This window comes from Eurosta solidaginis, chromosome 4, assembly GCF_040869045.1.
Source record: "Eurosta solidaginis isolate ZX-2024a chromosome 4, ASM4086904v1, whole genome shotgun sequence".
NCBI lineage: Eukaryota > Metazoa > Arthropoda > Insecta > Diptera > Tephritidae > Eurosta > Eurosta solidaginis.
The window spans coordinates 19,202,881-19,218,199 of NC_090322.1; the positions used below are offsets into that span (position 1 = coordinate 19,202,881).

The 15,319-nt window shown below is 35.1% G+C and overlaps 1 protein-coding gene across 4 annotated transcripts in view; it reads right to left on the bottom strand.

Moving 5' to 3' along the window:
- The window catches only part of LOC137249205 (zinc finger protein 665-like), a 126,802-nt gene extending 112,117 nt beyond the window's left edge, over positions 1–14,685 (bottom strand). For all 4 annotated transcript variants that reach the window (XM_067780508.1, XM_067780507.1, XM_067780511.1 and 1 more), the window contains exon 1: positions 13,845–14,685. In XM_067780508.1, the coding sequence (XP_067636609.1) occupies positions 13,845–14,620 (776 nt within the window). In that variant the 5' untranslated portion in view covers positions 14,621–14,685. The remainder of the gene's footprint in view (positions 1–13,844) is intronic.
- Between the last annotated feature and the right edge of the window lie 634 nt (positions 14,686–15,319).

The window sequence follows — 15,319 nt, forward strand, 5'->3', positions numbered from 1 at the left end:
TCGTTTACACCGTTAGACATAAGAAAAAAATTAGCTGTGCAATTAATTCTACCTCATATTACATATTCCGATCTTGTATATAGTAAGCTGGACTCTGTCTCTTCTCATAAAATTCTAGTGCTGTTCAATGATGTTACCCGCTACGTCTACGGCTTAAAGCGATATGACCACATCTCCTTGTGGAAGAATAAACTTCTGGGATGCAGTATCTTAGATTATCTTGCAGCTAGGAACTGTATATTCCTGTATAAGCTTATTGAATTCAAAACTCCTAGCTATCTTTACAAGAAGCTAAAATTCACAAGATCTAATAGGCATCATAATTTATGTAATTCTCCCTAAGTACTCCTACTTATCTTCTTCGCGGTTGTTCTTTGTTCATGCTGTGAGACTATGGAACTCCATTCCTGAATCTATTAAGGCAATCGTAAATCGAGGTAACTATAAGATCGTTATACAGAATTACTTTGGAACTAATGGGTAAATGTAACTGCGGTTCAGCTCCATTCTATTTCTATTTCTATCTCAGTGTGCTATTCTAAGTCCTTACTTCTTTGACGTAAAATCTTATTTTCTCCAACAAATACCATATTTAATTCTCATACATTCTAATATAAACATACGCAATTAGTTATATATAAATATTTTTAAGTTATTATTTTTTATAATTCCTGTATTTACCTATAAGTTGGTGTACTATAAAAGACTATGTCTTAACGATACAGCCATTCTTTACTATATAAATAAATAAATAAATAAAGTATAAACAAATATGTATATATCACCTTAAAGCTTAAATCTTCTTGTATTAACGATAAAGACATTCCCCAAGGCTTTGGGGAGTGTTATCCATGTTAATAGTCCTTTACCGAATATAGATCCCGTATGTTCCGGTAACCACGCACCATTAACGTAATAGTGCGACCATATCGGAAACGATTAACATGACCACATTAAACCTTCTAGGCGTATCATGACCTTATATTATAAAATTTTACAAATCTTTCAAACGAAATGGTAAAAAATTTGCCCCAAATCGACAAATTTTCCTTTGAATAGAAACGAGTTCGATATTTCTCTGAAGAAAAATGAAGACGAAATTAAGCAAGTACTGAAGGCGGTAGAAACAGCATTTGCTGAAAGAATTATGGCAATGAAAAAAGCTCAAGAGACATGAGAGAAAAGTGTTAAAGAAGTAAATAAACTCCGTGATATAGCTGATGTTCTAAAGCAAAATAGCGAGCAGGTACGTAAGGTAATTGAAAACAACAAAGAAGATAACAAGAAAATGGTTGAAGCAATAACTATGGAAAATGAGAAAATGTGTGCAGAAATAAAGAAAAATACAAATGGGGATGCCAGACTTTCAAATGCAAGGGCAGCAAAAAGTGCCAAATCAAAAAAAGAAGAGTTGCCGGAGCTAAGAAATGTAGTTCCTCTAATAATTAAGCCTAGTACCAAACAGGAAGTTGAAAAAACTAAAAAAAGATCCTAACTCAAAAGTTGATCCCAAACAGTTACAAATTATGAACATAGTGGGTGGACAAGATGGACGATTACCACCGTAGAAAGTGCAAATAATGTATAGAGAGAAAAAATAAGAAATGCAATTGAAAATAATATTGGAAATAATTATGAGGTGAGGATCCCTAAAACAATTAACCCATCTGTTCTTATAACCGGAATAAGTTACAAATATGAGATTGAGGAGCTTGCTCAAAGAATTAAAAGACAAAATAATTGCTTAAGTCAAACCGACATAAAAATTACAAAGTTATACCAAGTAAATAAAAATTGAAATATTTACTACAACGCAGTTCTAGAATTGGATGACAAAGAGTTTGCGAAGATATTAGTTGAGGAAAGGCTTAATGTAGGATGGGAACGATGCAAAGTCTACGATGCAGTGCAGGTTTTGTGTTGTTTTAAGTGCAAAGGCTTCAATCATAAAGCTAAAGACTGTAAAGAAACGGAAGTGTGCACTAAATGTCATGGCGCACATATTTCCAAAGAATGCAATGAGACAGCAATTAATAAATGTATCAACTGCATTAGAGCAAACAAATATCTCAATATGGGACTAGATATAAACCACGATACTATGGACAGATTGTGCCCTGTATATCAGCAGAAGCTGAATGTTAGGAAAAAACATACGGGATACTAGCAACAAACCAAATATAATGTGACTATATCATGGAAAACTAAAGCGTATACTACAGGTAATAAGGAAGGCTTATCCTGCAGTGCATATATCTTAATATTAATAGTATTGTATCAAATAAAGTAGAACTAGAACGTCTTATCGAAGTTAAACAACCAGCCTTAGTAGTGTGCTCCGAAACTTGTACAACAGATAATATAATGGACTCAGTTAAATATTTCTACATATAAATTAATCCGTTGTGATTCACACAGTAGGCACACGGGTGGTGTGTTGTTTTATATACATGAAAAAGTAGAAATCAACATTGTATGCAATAAGTCTTTCGACATGAACATGTGGTGTATTATTACTAAGATTAAAAAATGCGCTATAAAGTGGCTATTTGGAGTAATCTATCACTCACCTAGTAGCAGCGATGCAGATTTTGTTAAATATTTAAATGAGATCGTCACAGAGCACCTTAAAGATTCGGATAACAATCTAATTATTGGGACTTTAATATTAACATGAATTAACCATCCACGTACCAGCTTACAAGTGTGTTTGCACAAATGGCCATGACACAAAGAATTGATTTTAACACGAGAGTAACGGAGCACTCAGCTACAAAAATTTACCTACTATTTACCAATAATGACCAGATCAAAATTGAATGTGCCAGCGAATATAAAATATCTGATCATGAGACAATCTGCTTTCAAATACCTACTTCAAAATATTGCAGAATGAGAAAATATGCTAATGCCGTCTTGTTGTTTTAAACGTGTACTTCATTCGGCTATGATATAAACGGAAGTGAAGTGAGTACAAAAAGAAATTACAATAGTATATGAACAGGTTACAATAGTGTATGAACAAGTTACAGTACAGTGAAATAATACAGGGTTGCATTATGATTACTTCGCACTCCCCAACACCTGCCCTCGAAGAATTTCGACTTCAGCCTCTCAGAAAGTAGTATCTGTCATGCCTAAGCCTGTCATGCATTAGTAGTGCTTCTCGGCTGGTAGTCCCTTCGTTAAGACATCCGCTGGCATATCTTCAGATCGCATGTAGTTTAAAATAATGTCGCCGTTTTGATGCTTCTCTCGTATAAAGTGATGGCGTACGTCAATATGTTTGGTACGTGAATGGAAAGCGTTATTTTGCACAAGTTTTTGAGCACTCTGGCTGTCGTTAAATATTTCGATAGTTGTGCACTCTTTACCAATCTCGTTCAACATTTCACGTAGATAAAGTGCCTCTCTAGTAGCTTATACAAAGCCATATATTCGGACTCTGTGCTTGAAAGAGACACAGTTTTCTGTTTACGAGCTTCCCATGATATAGGTGCCCCAGCTAGAATAAAGGCGTAGCCGGAGTATGATCGTCTGTCCATCATATTTGCACCCCAGTCTGCGTCGACGACCGCATGCAAGTCCACTCCTGTTTGCTTATAAGGAGACCATAATTCAAAATGCCTTTAAGGTATCTAAGTATCCGTTTTGTTGCCTTCCAATGCTCCTCTTTGTAGTTGGAATTGAACTGGCTTAAAAAATTAACTGCATAAGCCAAGTCAGGACGCGTTGTCACTGCCAAACATAACAGTGCGCCAATTAAATTCTGATATGGATACTTTTTCATTAGGTCCACATCTGGTTTAGCTGGTTTTTCCAGTTTGAAGTTAGAATCTAATGGCGTTTTGATGGGCTTGCAATCTTCCATATGAAATCGTTTCAAAATTTCTAATGCGTATTCACGCCGACTCAAAAATAAGGATCGGGTTTGCAGATCTTGCCGAAAATTTATACCTAGGCAAGTTTTAACTGGACCTATGTCCTTCATTTGAAAACATTCGGTGAGATATTGTTTAACAACGCTCAACCATATCCGATCGTTTGTGGCAATTAACAAATCGTCGACATATACAGTGATTAACATGAGTTTAAGTTTTATTTTCATAATAAACAAACATGGGTCACGTTCCGAAGGTGTGAACCCCATTTTACGTAGTTTGGCGCTTAATTTTTGATACCAAGGGAAACATGATTGCCGTAAACGATATAAAGACTTTTTAAGTTTACATACCGGACTGTTCGCTTTAGCTATATCTGATTTCCATCTTTCAGCTGTGCTTCTAATTTCTCGAGTTTGTTGGTCATCCACACTCATCAGTTTTCCTGAAACCACTTTTTGTAAGATTTCACTCAAGTATTCTGGCAATTCCATATACTTTGGTCAAGATCACCGTTCAAGTAAGCTGTGATCACATCCACTTGATGTACTTGCAAGTTAAGCTCCGCAGCTAGTGCTGATAGCATTCAAATCGAAGTTAATCGAGCTACGGGGGAGTATGTGACATTAAAGTCCTCCCCTAAACGTTGCGAGCACCCTTTATTACCATTTTTGGTTCGAAACACAAAAGGATTGCCAATAATTTTTCTTTCTGTGGGTCGCTCAACAATATCCCACGTTTTATTTAACATTTGTGCCATATACTCATTTTCAACAGCATTGAGCCATGATGAACCATCATCGCCATTTACTGCTTCTTGAAATGTTTCTGGGTCATTGGTCAACGCTAGATTTGCATATTCACAATCCTCGAAATCATTGCTATTTGCATCGGAGCTTTCGGAAACTTCTTCAGTTGCACTATTTGCCGGTTGTTTTTTGCGTCGACCAGGCCCCGTGCTTTTAATTAGTTTTGGTCGACCTCTACCGCGTTTTGTGTCTTCGACACCTTCACGTTCGCTTGGAGATTGTTCAGCAACTTCGTCTTCGAAGATGAATTATATTTTTTTCAATTGTTCAGTGATGTCATCAGACTGAACATAAGTTTCATCTTTTTCAAATTGAAGATCAATTTCTAAACCTTCTGACTTTTCATCATTACGTTTCTTGAACATTTTATCTAGAAATTTAACATCGCGAATAACTAAAACTTTTCTTTTGACTGGCGACCATAGGCGATACGCTTTGGCTTCTGTTGAATATCCAACGAGGATACATTCTTCTGAGCGTGATTCTAATTTACTATTTTTATTGTCCTTTTTCAATGCGTATGACTTTGTACCGAAAGGTCTCAAATGAATTACTGTTGGGGTTTTCCCCGACCAAATTTTAAGTGGCACTTCGTTTTTCAGTACTTTGGTTGGGCACCTATTTCTTATATAATTTGCGGTGTTAATGGCTTCTGCCCAAAAAACAGCTGGTAAACCTGCCTGCTTCAGCATACACCGAGACATTTCTAAAAGCGTTCTGTTTTTTTGCTCTGCAACACCATTTTGTTGCGGTGTATAGGGAGCAGTCAGCCGGCGCTTAATACCACAATCATTTAAATAGTTTTGAAAGTCGGTGCTCGTATATTCCAAGCCGTTGTCAGATTGAAGCATTTTTATTTTCTTCCCTGTAAAACTTTCTGCCGCATTCTTAAATAATTTAAACATTTGCAGAGCTTCACTTTTTTGTTTCATAAAATAGACTTCGCTATATCGCGTAAAATCGTCCGTACAATTTATAAAGTATTTTGCGCCTGAGTGTGAGCGTGATCGCATTGGCCCACAAACGTCAGTGTGGACGATTTCTAACAAATCGGACGTGCGCTGCTCGCTCTGTTTCGGAAAACTTTCCTTTGTTTGTTTTTCGCTAATAGAAATTTCACATGTTTGAAGCTTTTCGTTTGTGTCAAATTTTATGCCGTGCACCATGTTTACTACACGCTTCAAATCATTTTCGTTTAAATGACCTATTCGCTCGTGTCAAGTTTGTATATTGATATTTTTCGTTTCAGAAATATTTGCAATAGGTTCAGCGCTTTTAATGTAATACAAATCACCAATTCGTGTAGCTGTTACAATGCGTTTGTTTTTTTTCACAACAATTGCTTCATCTCGTCGAAAAATTATTTCGTACCCTTTGTCAGCAATTTTTGACACAGACAATAACTTTGTTCGTAGCTCTGCCACGTACATCACCTTTTCGAAGTTGATTCTCTCACTATTTCCCCTTTCGTTGATAGTCGCTTTGACATTACCAACACCTGTGATGCTAGCTGTGTTGCTGTTCGCCAGGCAGAGAGTTTTGTTTATCTCTTTAAATGTTTCGATGTTGCGATGAACAGCCACTGTCTAAGCACCAATATTCGTTTAGAGGTTTTGCCAAAGATAATAATAATAATTTATTTATTTACGGTCTTTAAGACCTAGTTCAAGGTAAAAAAAAAAAAAAAATATATATATATATATATATAAATAAATTGTATACATTACATGCTTAATGACTTACAGTATAAAAATAATTTTGCTTTAAACTTATTAATATTTTCACAGTCTTTTATCGCATTTGGTAATTCATTGTACATTTTATAACCTATATATTCTAAAGTCTTCTTCGCGAACTCCGTTCTTACTCTAGGCAGTCTTATATTTCCGCTGCTTCTAGTTCCATAGTTATGTATTTCATGATTAAAATGTATTCTCCCGTTCAGATAATTCGGTGTTATTCCTAATTTCATATGATGTATAAATTTCAATGTGAAATAATATATCGACTGTTTTACACTGAGCCAGTTTAACATATTTAGCATTGTAGTTTTTGGTGTTCTAAGCGAACATTTTAAAATTAATCGCATTGCCTTGTTTTGTTGTATCTGCAGTTTTTTTATTTGTGTGTCATTTGCTAATAGCAGGATTGTTGGACAATAGATAAAGTGCGGTTCAATAATTGATCGATACACTAATAATTTGTGTCGTTGACTAATATATTTACAAGTTCTGTACATAAAACCAATTTTTTTTGCAATTTTGTTTTCTAAATAATTTATGTGTTCTCCAAATCTAAGGTTTTTGTCGATCCAGACTCCTAGGTATTTGATCTTGTCTACTTGCTGAATTTCAACATTTCTTATCTTCAGAGTAATATTGCTAAGGGTATTGGCACCCATAATGCTTTGATTTTTGCAAAATATCATACTTTTGGTTTTATCCACGTTCACTTTCAACTTTCTATGGCATAGCCATTTGTAAAGGGAGTCTAAGTCTTCTTGCATTTTCGATACCGCAAAGCCCTCACTTCTTTCACTAATGGTTATCAATGCATCATCCGCAAATAGTCGAATATTGCAATATTTCAAGCATTCTTTAATATCGTTAATATATATTGTAAACAATAGCGGTGCCAATACTGAACCTTGCGGTAGCCCAATATGTACATCAGCAACCGGTGAAACTGCACTTCCAATTATCGTCTTCTGTTTTCTATTACTCAAATAGCTTCTGAACCATTCCAAGGATTTTCCTCTTATCCCATTATTAAACATAACATTCAGCAGTTCCTCTCTATCCACAGTTTCAAAAGCACGTTTTAAGTCTAAAAAGACTGAGATCACAACTTTCTTATCAGTTATATCCTCTTTCCATTCCGCAATAACCATATTCAGTGCGGTTTCGCAAGAATGGCTTTTCCTAAACCCAGATTGTTCAGGTATAATAATTTGGTATTTATCTAGATATGCCACTAATTGATTTTTAACCACCGTTTCCATAATTTTTTCATCTGCGGGTAGCGTATTAATTGGGCGCAGTTCCTCTGGCCTTACTGTATTTTTGACTTTTTCCGCAGGTACTATAGTTGATACTTTCCAGCAATTTGGAACAATGCTACTGTTTATTGATTCATTTATTATATCTTTGTAGAAGTGAGCAATGTAAATCATGGCATCTTTAAATACCCCCTCCGACAAAAGCTTTTTTCCACCATATTTGTTTCTAAAAGATTTAGAAATGTTCATTATATCATCTAACTCTACGTCGGTGAATTGAAAAGTTTCAATTGCATTATTTACACTTGTTTCTGCCGCAATCGGAATTATTTCAATGCTATCATTAATTTCAGCTATGCTCTGTATAAAAAATGTATTTAGGGCATTGGCTATATCGTATTCCTTCTCGAGGCATTCACCATTAATTACTATTTTGCTAACGACCTTTCTGTCATCGGTGAGCTCAGCAAGATGTTTTAAAGACTTCCACATCCGCTTCATGTCTCCTGCACTATCGAGCACTTTATCTTCCATATATTTCTTCTTTTTATACATAACAGTTTTTTTATATCTTTTTTTTATGCCATTATAATCCACCCAGTTGCCAGTATTTCTAGCAGTATTATAGAATTCAATTTTTCTTTTGTGCAGTTCCCTTAGCTCACGGTCATACCACTTATTCCTCAGTTGTATTTGGATCCTCTTCTCATACGTCAATGCTTGCATAGCTCCAGTTAAAATATTGTTCAGGATCTCAGTTCTACGTTCTATTCCTACATGAGACACAGAGCTAAAGTCGCACGTTCGCAGCAGATTTAAAAGATTTTCTGCGCTATAGTACTCCCAGTTGGTGACAGTAGCAACTTTTCTCATTTTGCAATATTTAGCTGTTGGTACTTTGAAATGAATTGTTTCATGATCGGAAATTTTATATCCACTTACATGTTCAGTTTTAACTTGCTCATTATTGCTGAAGAGTAAGTCTATTTTCGTAGAGGAGTGCTCAGTTATTCTTGTGTTGAAATTTATTCTTTGTACCATAGCCATAGATGCTGATTCAGAGAAGAGATTTTTCGAATTTGTCTTCGTTAGCTTGACGTGCGTTTGAATGCGAATTTTTCTCCTTTTGTTTTGCTCGGCAATTACGTGCAATGTGACCAATTCTGCCACATTTGTAGCAATTTCCTTTTTCTTGTTTTTCTTTGGAGGCATTTTGCTTGCCGTAAGTGTGGCCAGTTTGATTTTTATTGTAACTCTTACCTTTGATTGTGCAATTAATCCATTTTGCTCTGTATCGGCCTCTTTGGCTTTTCTGGATTGTTCTTCTTCCATTATTTTTACGCGAAGAACGTCTGGCTTGGGCAGCTCATCACGCGTCTCTAGGGCACAACGGAATGTTTCGTAGGACTCTGGTAAACTATATAATAATAAGATTGTCAGCAGATCATCACCCACAGTGACGTTTATTTCTTTTAGCTTAGCAACTGCATGGAAGAATTCGTTGAGATGCTCACGAACGTTATCCCCTTCCTTCATACGTGCAAGCGCAATACGTTTTAATAGAGTGGCTTTTCGCGCAGGCCCTTTTGATTGAAAAGTTGACTCTAGTTTCTTCCACATATCATGCGCTGCTTCACATTCAGTGACTAAACCCAACTCTGATGGAGACATAGCAAGCGTTATGTCAGCGCAAGCTTTTCGATCGCTCAAATTTATCCCAATTTAACTTCATGAATAAATTACCTTTTTTCGAATTTAGGTAGGGCTGGTCCCATAACCTGTTATTTTAAACGTGTACTTTATTCGGCTATGATATAAACGGAAGTGAAGTGAGTACAAGAAGAAATTACAATAGTGTATGAACAGGTTACAATAGTGTATGAACAAGTTACAGTACAGTGAAATAATACAGGGTTGCATTAGGATTACTTCGCACTCTCCAACACGTCTGTTGGGAGAACTACAGCGCGGAGAACCTGATAAATCTGCTGCGGATATCTGATATAAGTTCTATATCTAATATATTAATGGAAAAAAGGGTTCAGGCTTTGAATGATATCTTGTCTGAAGCGATGCAAACGTTAACATACGAGAAGAGGATCAATATACAATTGCGGAATAAGTGGTACGACCGTACAACATAAAAGAAAACTTGAATTATATAAAATTGCGATTAGCACAGGTCAGTGGGATGATTATAATGTCGTTAAAAAAATATATAAAACAAACTATAATACTTAAAAAGAAGAAATACATGGAAGATCAAGTGATTATTAATAAAGGAAATATGAAATCCATGTGGAAAGGTTTGAAAGATGCTGTGGAACTTGCAGACAATAAAGAGCATATTAAAAAAATAGTATTTAACGGTGAATGTCTAGCAAATAGAAACGATATAGTTAATGTCTTGAATGGTTATTTTGTTCAGAGCATAATCCAAATCAATGATAGTATTGAAACAATTGAACTTGTTGATGAAAGTGAAACAACCAACTCGGTAGCAACATTTGAGCTCACCAGTATCGAGTTAGAAGATGTTCATTAATCATAAAATCATTTAAAAACAAATATGGTGGTAAAAATCTTTTGTAAGAGGGTGTTATCAAGGACTCTATGATGTACATTGCACACTTATATAAGGACATTATAATCGAATTGTTTGATAGTGGCATTGTTCCCAGCTGCTGGAACATATCCACAATAATACCAGTGGCAAAAGTAAAAAATACAATGAAACCTGACGAGCTGCGTCCGATTAATACCCTACCTATTGATGAAAAATTATGGAAACAGTGGTGAAAAAGCAACTAGTAACATACCTAGACGATCATAATATAATCATACCAGAGCAATCAGGCTTCATAAAAGGCCACTACTGCGAAACAGCATTGAACATGGTAATTGCAGAATGGAAAGAGGCTGTTGCTGATAAAAATGTAGTAGTATCTTGCTTCTTAGACTTAAAGAGGGCGTTTGAACCATCGATCGAAATTAATTTCTGAAGTTAATGGATAAAATTGGGATCAAAGGAAAAGCTTTGGAATGGTTTCGTAGTTACCTGAGTAACAGAAAGCAGAGGACGGTAATTGGAGACGCAGTTTCGTCGGTTGTTGATGTTAACATTGGGCTGCCACAAGGCTCAGTACTTGCTCCGATATTGTTTATAATTTACATCAATGATATAAAAACTTGTTTGAGAAATTGTAAAATAAGTCTTTTTGCGGATGATGCATTAGTTAGCATTAGTGACAAAAATGTAGATTGCGCTGTCATGAAAATACAAGAAGACTTAAATAATTTATATAAGTGGCTGTGCAGCCGAAAGCTAAAACTTAATATTGATAAAACTAAGTATATGATATTTCACAAGTACCATAATAACTTAATCCATTTAATCTGTTAACAAAAACCAATGAAATTGAAAGAGTAGATCAAATGAAGTACCTAGGTGTAATAATTGATGAGAAACTAAGTTTCACAGAACATATGAATCATTTAGAGAAGAAAAGTGCACAGAAAATAGGATTTATGTATCGAACATGTAAGCATATTAGCCAACATCACAAAATATTAGTATATAGATCAATTGTAGAACCACATTTTATTTACTGCCCAACAATACTACTAGTAACAAATGATACGTTAATTAATAAGCTCCAAATACAGCAAAACAAAGCAATGCGTTTGATACTAAAATTCTCTTATAGAACATCAAAAAGTATTATGCTTCCTATGTTAAATTGGCTTAGTATTAAACAATTAATCTGTTATTACTCTTTCTATACATTACATAACACAGGGAATGTTACCAAATTATCTGAGTGATAGGATACAGTACAATCATGAGATTCATAACTATGGAACTAGGAGTAGCAGAAATTTAAGACTGCCTAAAGTAAGAACCGAGATCGCAAAAAAGGCCTTAGAATACGTAGGCTATAAAATGTATAATGAACTACCAGCAGAGATAAAAGACTGTGAAAACGTTAAGTTTAAAGAAAACCTATTTCTATATTGTAAAAATTTAAATATGTAATTTTAGTTAAACAATGAATTTACTCATTTCTTCTTAATGAAATAGTTTTAAGAAACAATTATGAATTTTGTAAATTGTACTATACAATGAATTAGGCTTTTTTGGCCGTAATAAATAAAATAAATAAATGAATAAGGCTTAGCGGAAAAATTGTAAACAGATGTAATTCAAAATTTTATTTTGTTGGGAAAACGCAGTTTTATTTTTTCATATACTTCTATTATAGAATTGAGATTCAAGGGCATATATGTCCGCTATTTTGGTCTTTCTGAGTATTCTATAAATGTCAACATAATCTTCTTAGTTGGTTTGGTTGGTATATCGAAAAATCTAAAAAAGGCAAAATTTTGAGTTTAATCAGTTTACAACCAAACGTGCAATGTAGTGGGGCTTCGATGGACTGTAGGTTTCTATCACAAGCAGAAATTCAAACATAATATTGTCCAGCCCTTTGGCGGTTATTGCTCAATTATTAGCTCAAACTACGCGAACCAAAAAAAAAGGTTTTCGAAAAATTTCAATAATCGAGAAGTATCAAAATCATTGTTTACTATATAGTTTGGCAGCTTAAGTAGAGGTTATGTTGCGAATAGAGTGGAAGGCAGTGGACTAGGCAGTCGAATGTCAAATAATGAAGGAATGGTGTTCGGAGATTTTTCAAAGTTAAAAAAAAAAGATGATAAAAGCTTTAATATAAATAGAACTATTGTTTTAATAACAACAAAAACGCCATATATATTCTGTATACATAAATTTGTAAGGATTATCTCACTTTAAAATTCGAATTAAATAATCTAAAGTTTTTTTTTTGAAACTGAGTCGAGAACTGTGCGTGTGAATGTACGAATTTTCACCGATCAGCTGTTAGTTGCGCTACTTGGTAAAATTTACAATGATCAAAATTCTATCAAAGTAGAAGTAATGCGTCTCTCAAAAAGGAGCACTTTTTTCTTCCATTTTCAGAGAATATTTTCAACGTTGTCAAGTTTAAAGAAAAACTATTTCTATATTGTAAAAATTTTAATTTGTAATATTAGTTAAACAATGAATTTACTCATTTCTTTTTAATGAAATAATTGTACTATACAATGAATTAGGCTTTTTTGGCTGTAATAAATAAAATAAATAAATAAATAAATGAATGAGGCTTAACGGATAAATTGTAAACAGATGTAATTCAAAATTTTATTTTGTTGGGAAAACGCAAATTTTTATTTTTTCATAGACTTCCATTACAGAATTGAGATTCAAGGCCATATATGTCCGCTATTTTGGTCTTTCTGAGTATTCTATAAATGTCAGCATAATCTTCTTAGTTGGTTTGGTTGGTATATCGAAAAATCTAAAAAAGGCTAAATTTTGGGTTTAATCAGTTTACATCTAAACGTGCGATGTAGTTGGGCTTCGATGGACTGTCGGTTTCTATCACAAACAGAAATTCAAACATAATAGCTATCATCCGGTGGCAAAATCCTGGCCAGATAAATAATTTTGCATGTAAATGCAACAACGATTTGAGCCAGATAATTTGTTAATTACTTCTTTTTAGGTTGGCAACGCGGCCTTTAATATACCTACTTTTTCAAAAATAGATGTAGCTGCTTAGCCTTTCGCCGTATGAGTTAAATGAAAAACAGCGGCGACATCTGCCTATCACATTTCACGTGTGCGAAAATTTCACGACATCTGCTTCTCAAGTTTCTCAATGATCCAAAGCATTCCCGTGAGAATTGAGCGTGAACCAGAGCTGTAAAACTCACTGAAAGACGGCAAACATTGTCCAGCCCTTTGGCGGTTATTGCTCAATTATTAGCTCAAACTACGCGAACCAAAAAAAAGTTATCGAAAAATTTCAATAATCGAGAAGTATCAAAATTCTATCAAAGTAGAAGTAATGAGTCTCTCAAAAAGGAGCACTTTTTTTTCTATTTTCAAAGAATATTTTCTACGTCGAATACGCTCCAATTAGAGCATTTTCCGAACCACCCTAATATGAAGCGGGCATTGCTCTGGGTATCCTAACGTTGCTCGTTATGGTATCCTATGTTAGCTGAGGAGGCGCTAATAGGCGCGATATACATACATAAAACAAACAGCAATATAATCCTTATCATACTTACGGCACAGTTACTTTTTGCTCTTCCGTTGTAAATTCTGCTTTGGGCACAAAGGTTGTTGAATGAATTGTGTCGCTATATTCAGTATTTTCTTCATCATCTTCAACGGGCTCGTTTTTGATAAATTCGTTTAACTCGCCTTGCGCTTGCATTATGTCGCTAAATTCAGTATTTTCTTCATCATCTTCAATAGGATCGTTTTTGATAAATTCGCTTAATTCGCCTTGTGAATGTTCACAATAATCCAGTAATGGTTCGTTTCTTAGTAAATGCTCAGCTGTACTCAATTGTGCTGATTCCGAATCAACTGCCTGCTGTCTGCCTTCAAGAGCCGTTCCTATTTCTGCAAGATATGAGTTATGAGCAGTGCATTTGGGCTGGCAGCTGCTCAACGGGCATGGATCTGTGCCGTTTGGTAATACTTCATCGCCAATTTCTGCCTCCATCATCGCCATGTTTAAATCATCCCATTTTTTAGAAACCATTTCCCGCATCTTATGGTCGGATTGCACGCACAATTTTTGGAAGCGATACACTCTTATCAATTGGTGCAAGCATTTACAACAAATTTTTTTTGGTAGCTCGTCACTTAGCTGCACGTCCACTATTTGGGGTATTGTACTGGATAACAAGTCAGCTATTCGTAATTCGTCGCATTCCTCAATAGTTTCAAATATAGATTGATGTTGTGGTTCAGTGCTGCCTTCAGACGCGAAGGCTTCCAGTTTAATCATACAGGTCCGACAGAGGTAATCGATATGTAAATCACTTGTATCCATTTGAGCGAGTGTATCTGCTTTAGTAAAAATTATAAAAACACCACAGTGAAACACTATAAGGGATACTTAGGGATGAAACGACACTAGAAAATAGAATAAGGTATTCACACTTTTGACCCGATACCAAAAAAATTCCTAGTCGATACTTTTGCATCGAGTACTCAGTACTTTTGCATCATGATTGAAGTATAGAAGGTGGCGCATTGCGCATGTAAACATTATTTTAAAAGCAGTTTTACGTCATTTTTCTTTATCTCTTGTTTTTTTCTCTCTTTCTTTCATTCGCTGAAGAAGTCAAGTGTGACGTATCGGAGGTATCGGAGAGAAGTAATTGTATTGACAAACACCCGATACGCTCATATCAATTAATTTGATTAGTACTTACTATATTGGAATTGTTGGCGGTCGGTATGATGGTAGAATTAGAAGAAACTTTTTCTAAGCGGGGTCTTCCCTCGGCAGTTTTTGGCAAGCACTGCGAGTGTATTTCTGCCATGAAAAGCTCTCAGTGAAAACTCATCTGCCTTGCAGATGCCGTTCGGAGTCGGCATAAACAAGTAGGTCCTGTCCCGCCAATTTGTAGGAAAAATTAAAAGGTTCACGACGCAAATTGGAAGAGAAGCTCGGCCTAAAATCTCTTCGGAGGTTATCGGGCCTTATATTTATTTACTTATTTTAATGTTGTTTTTCCCTAGTTAT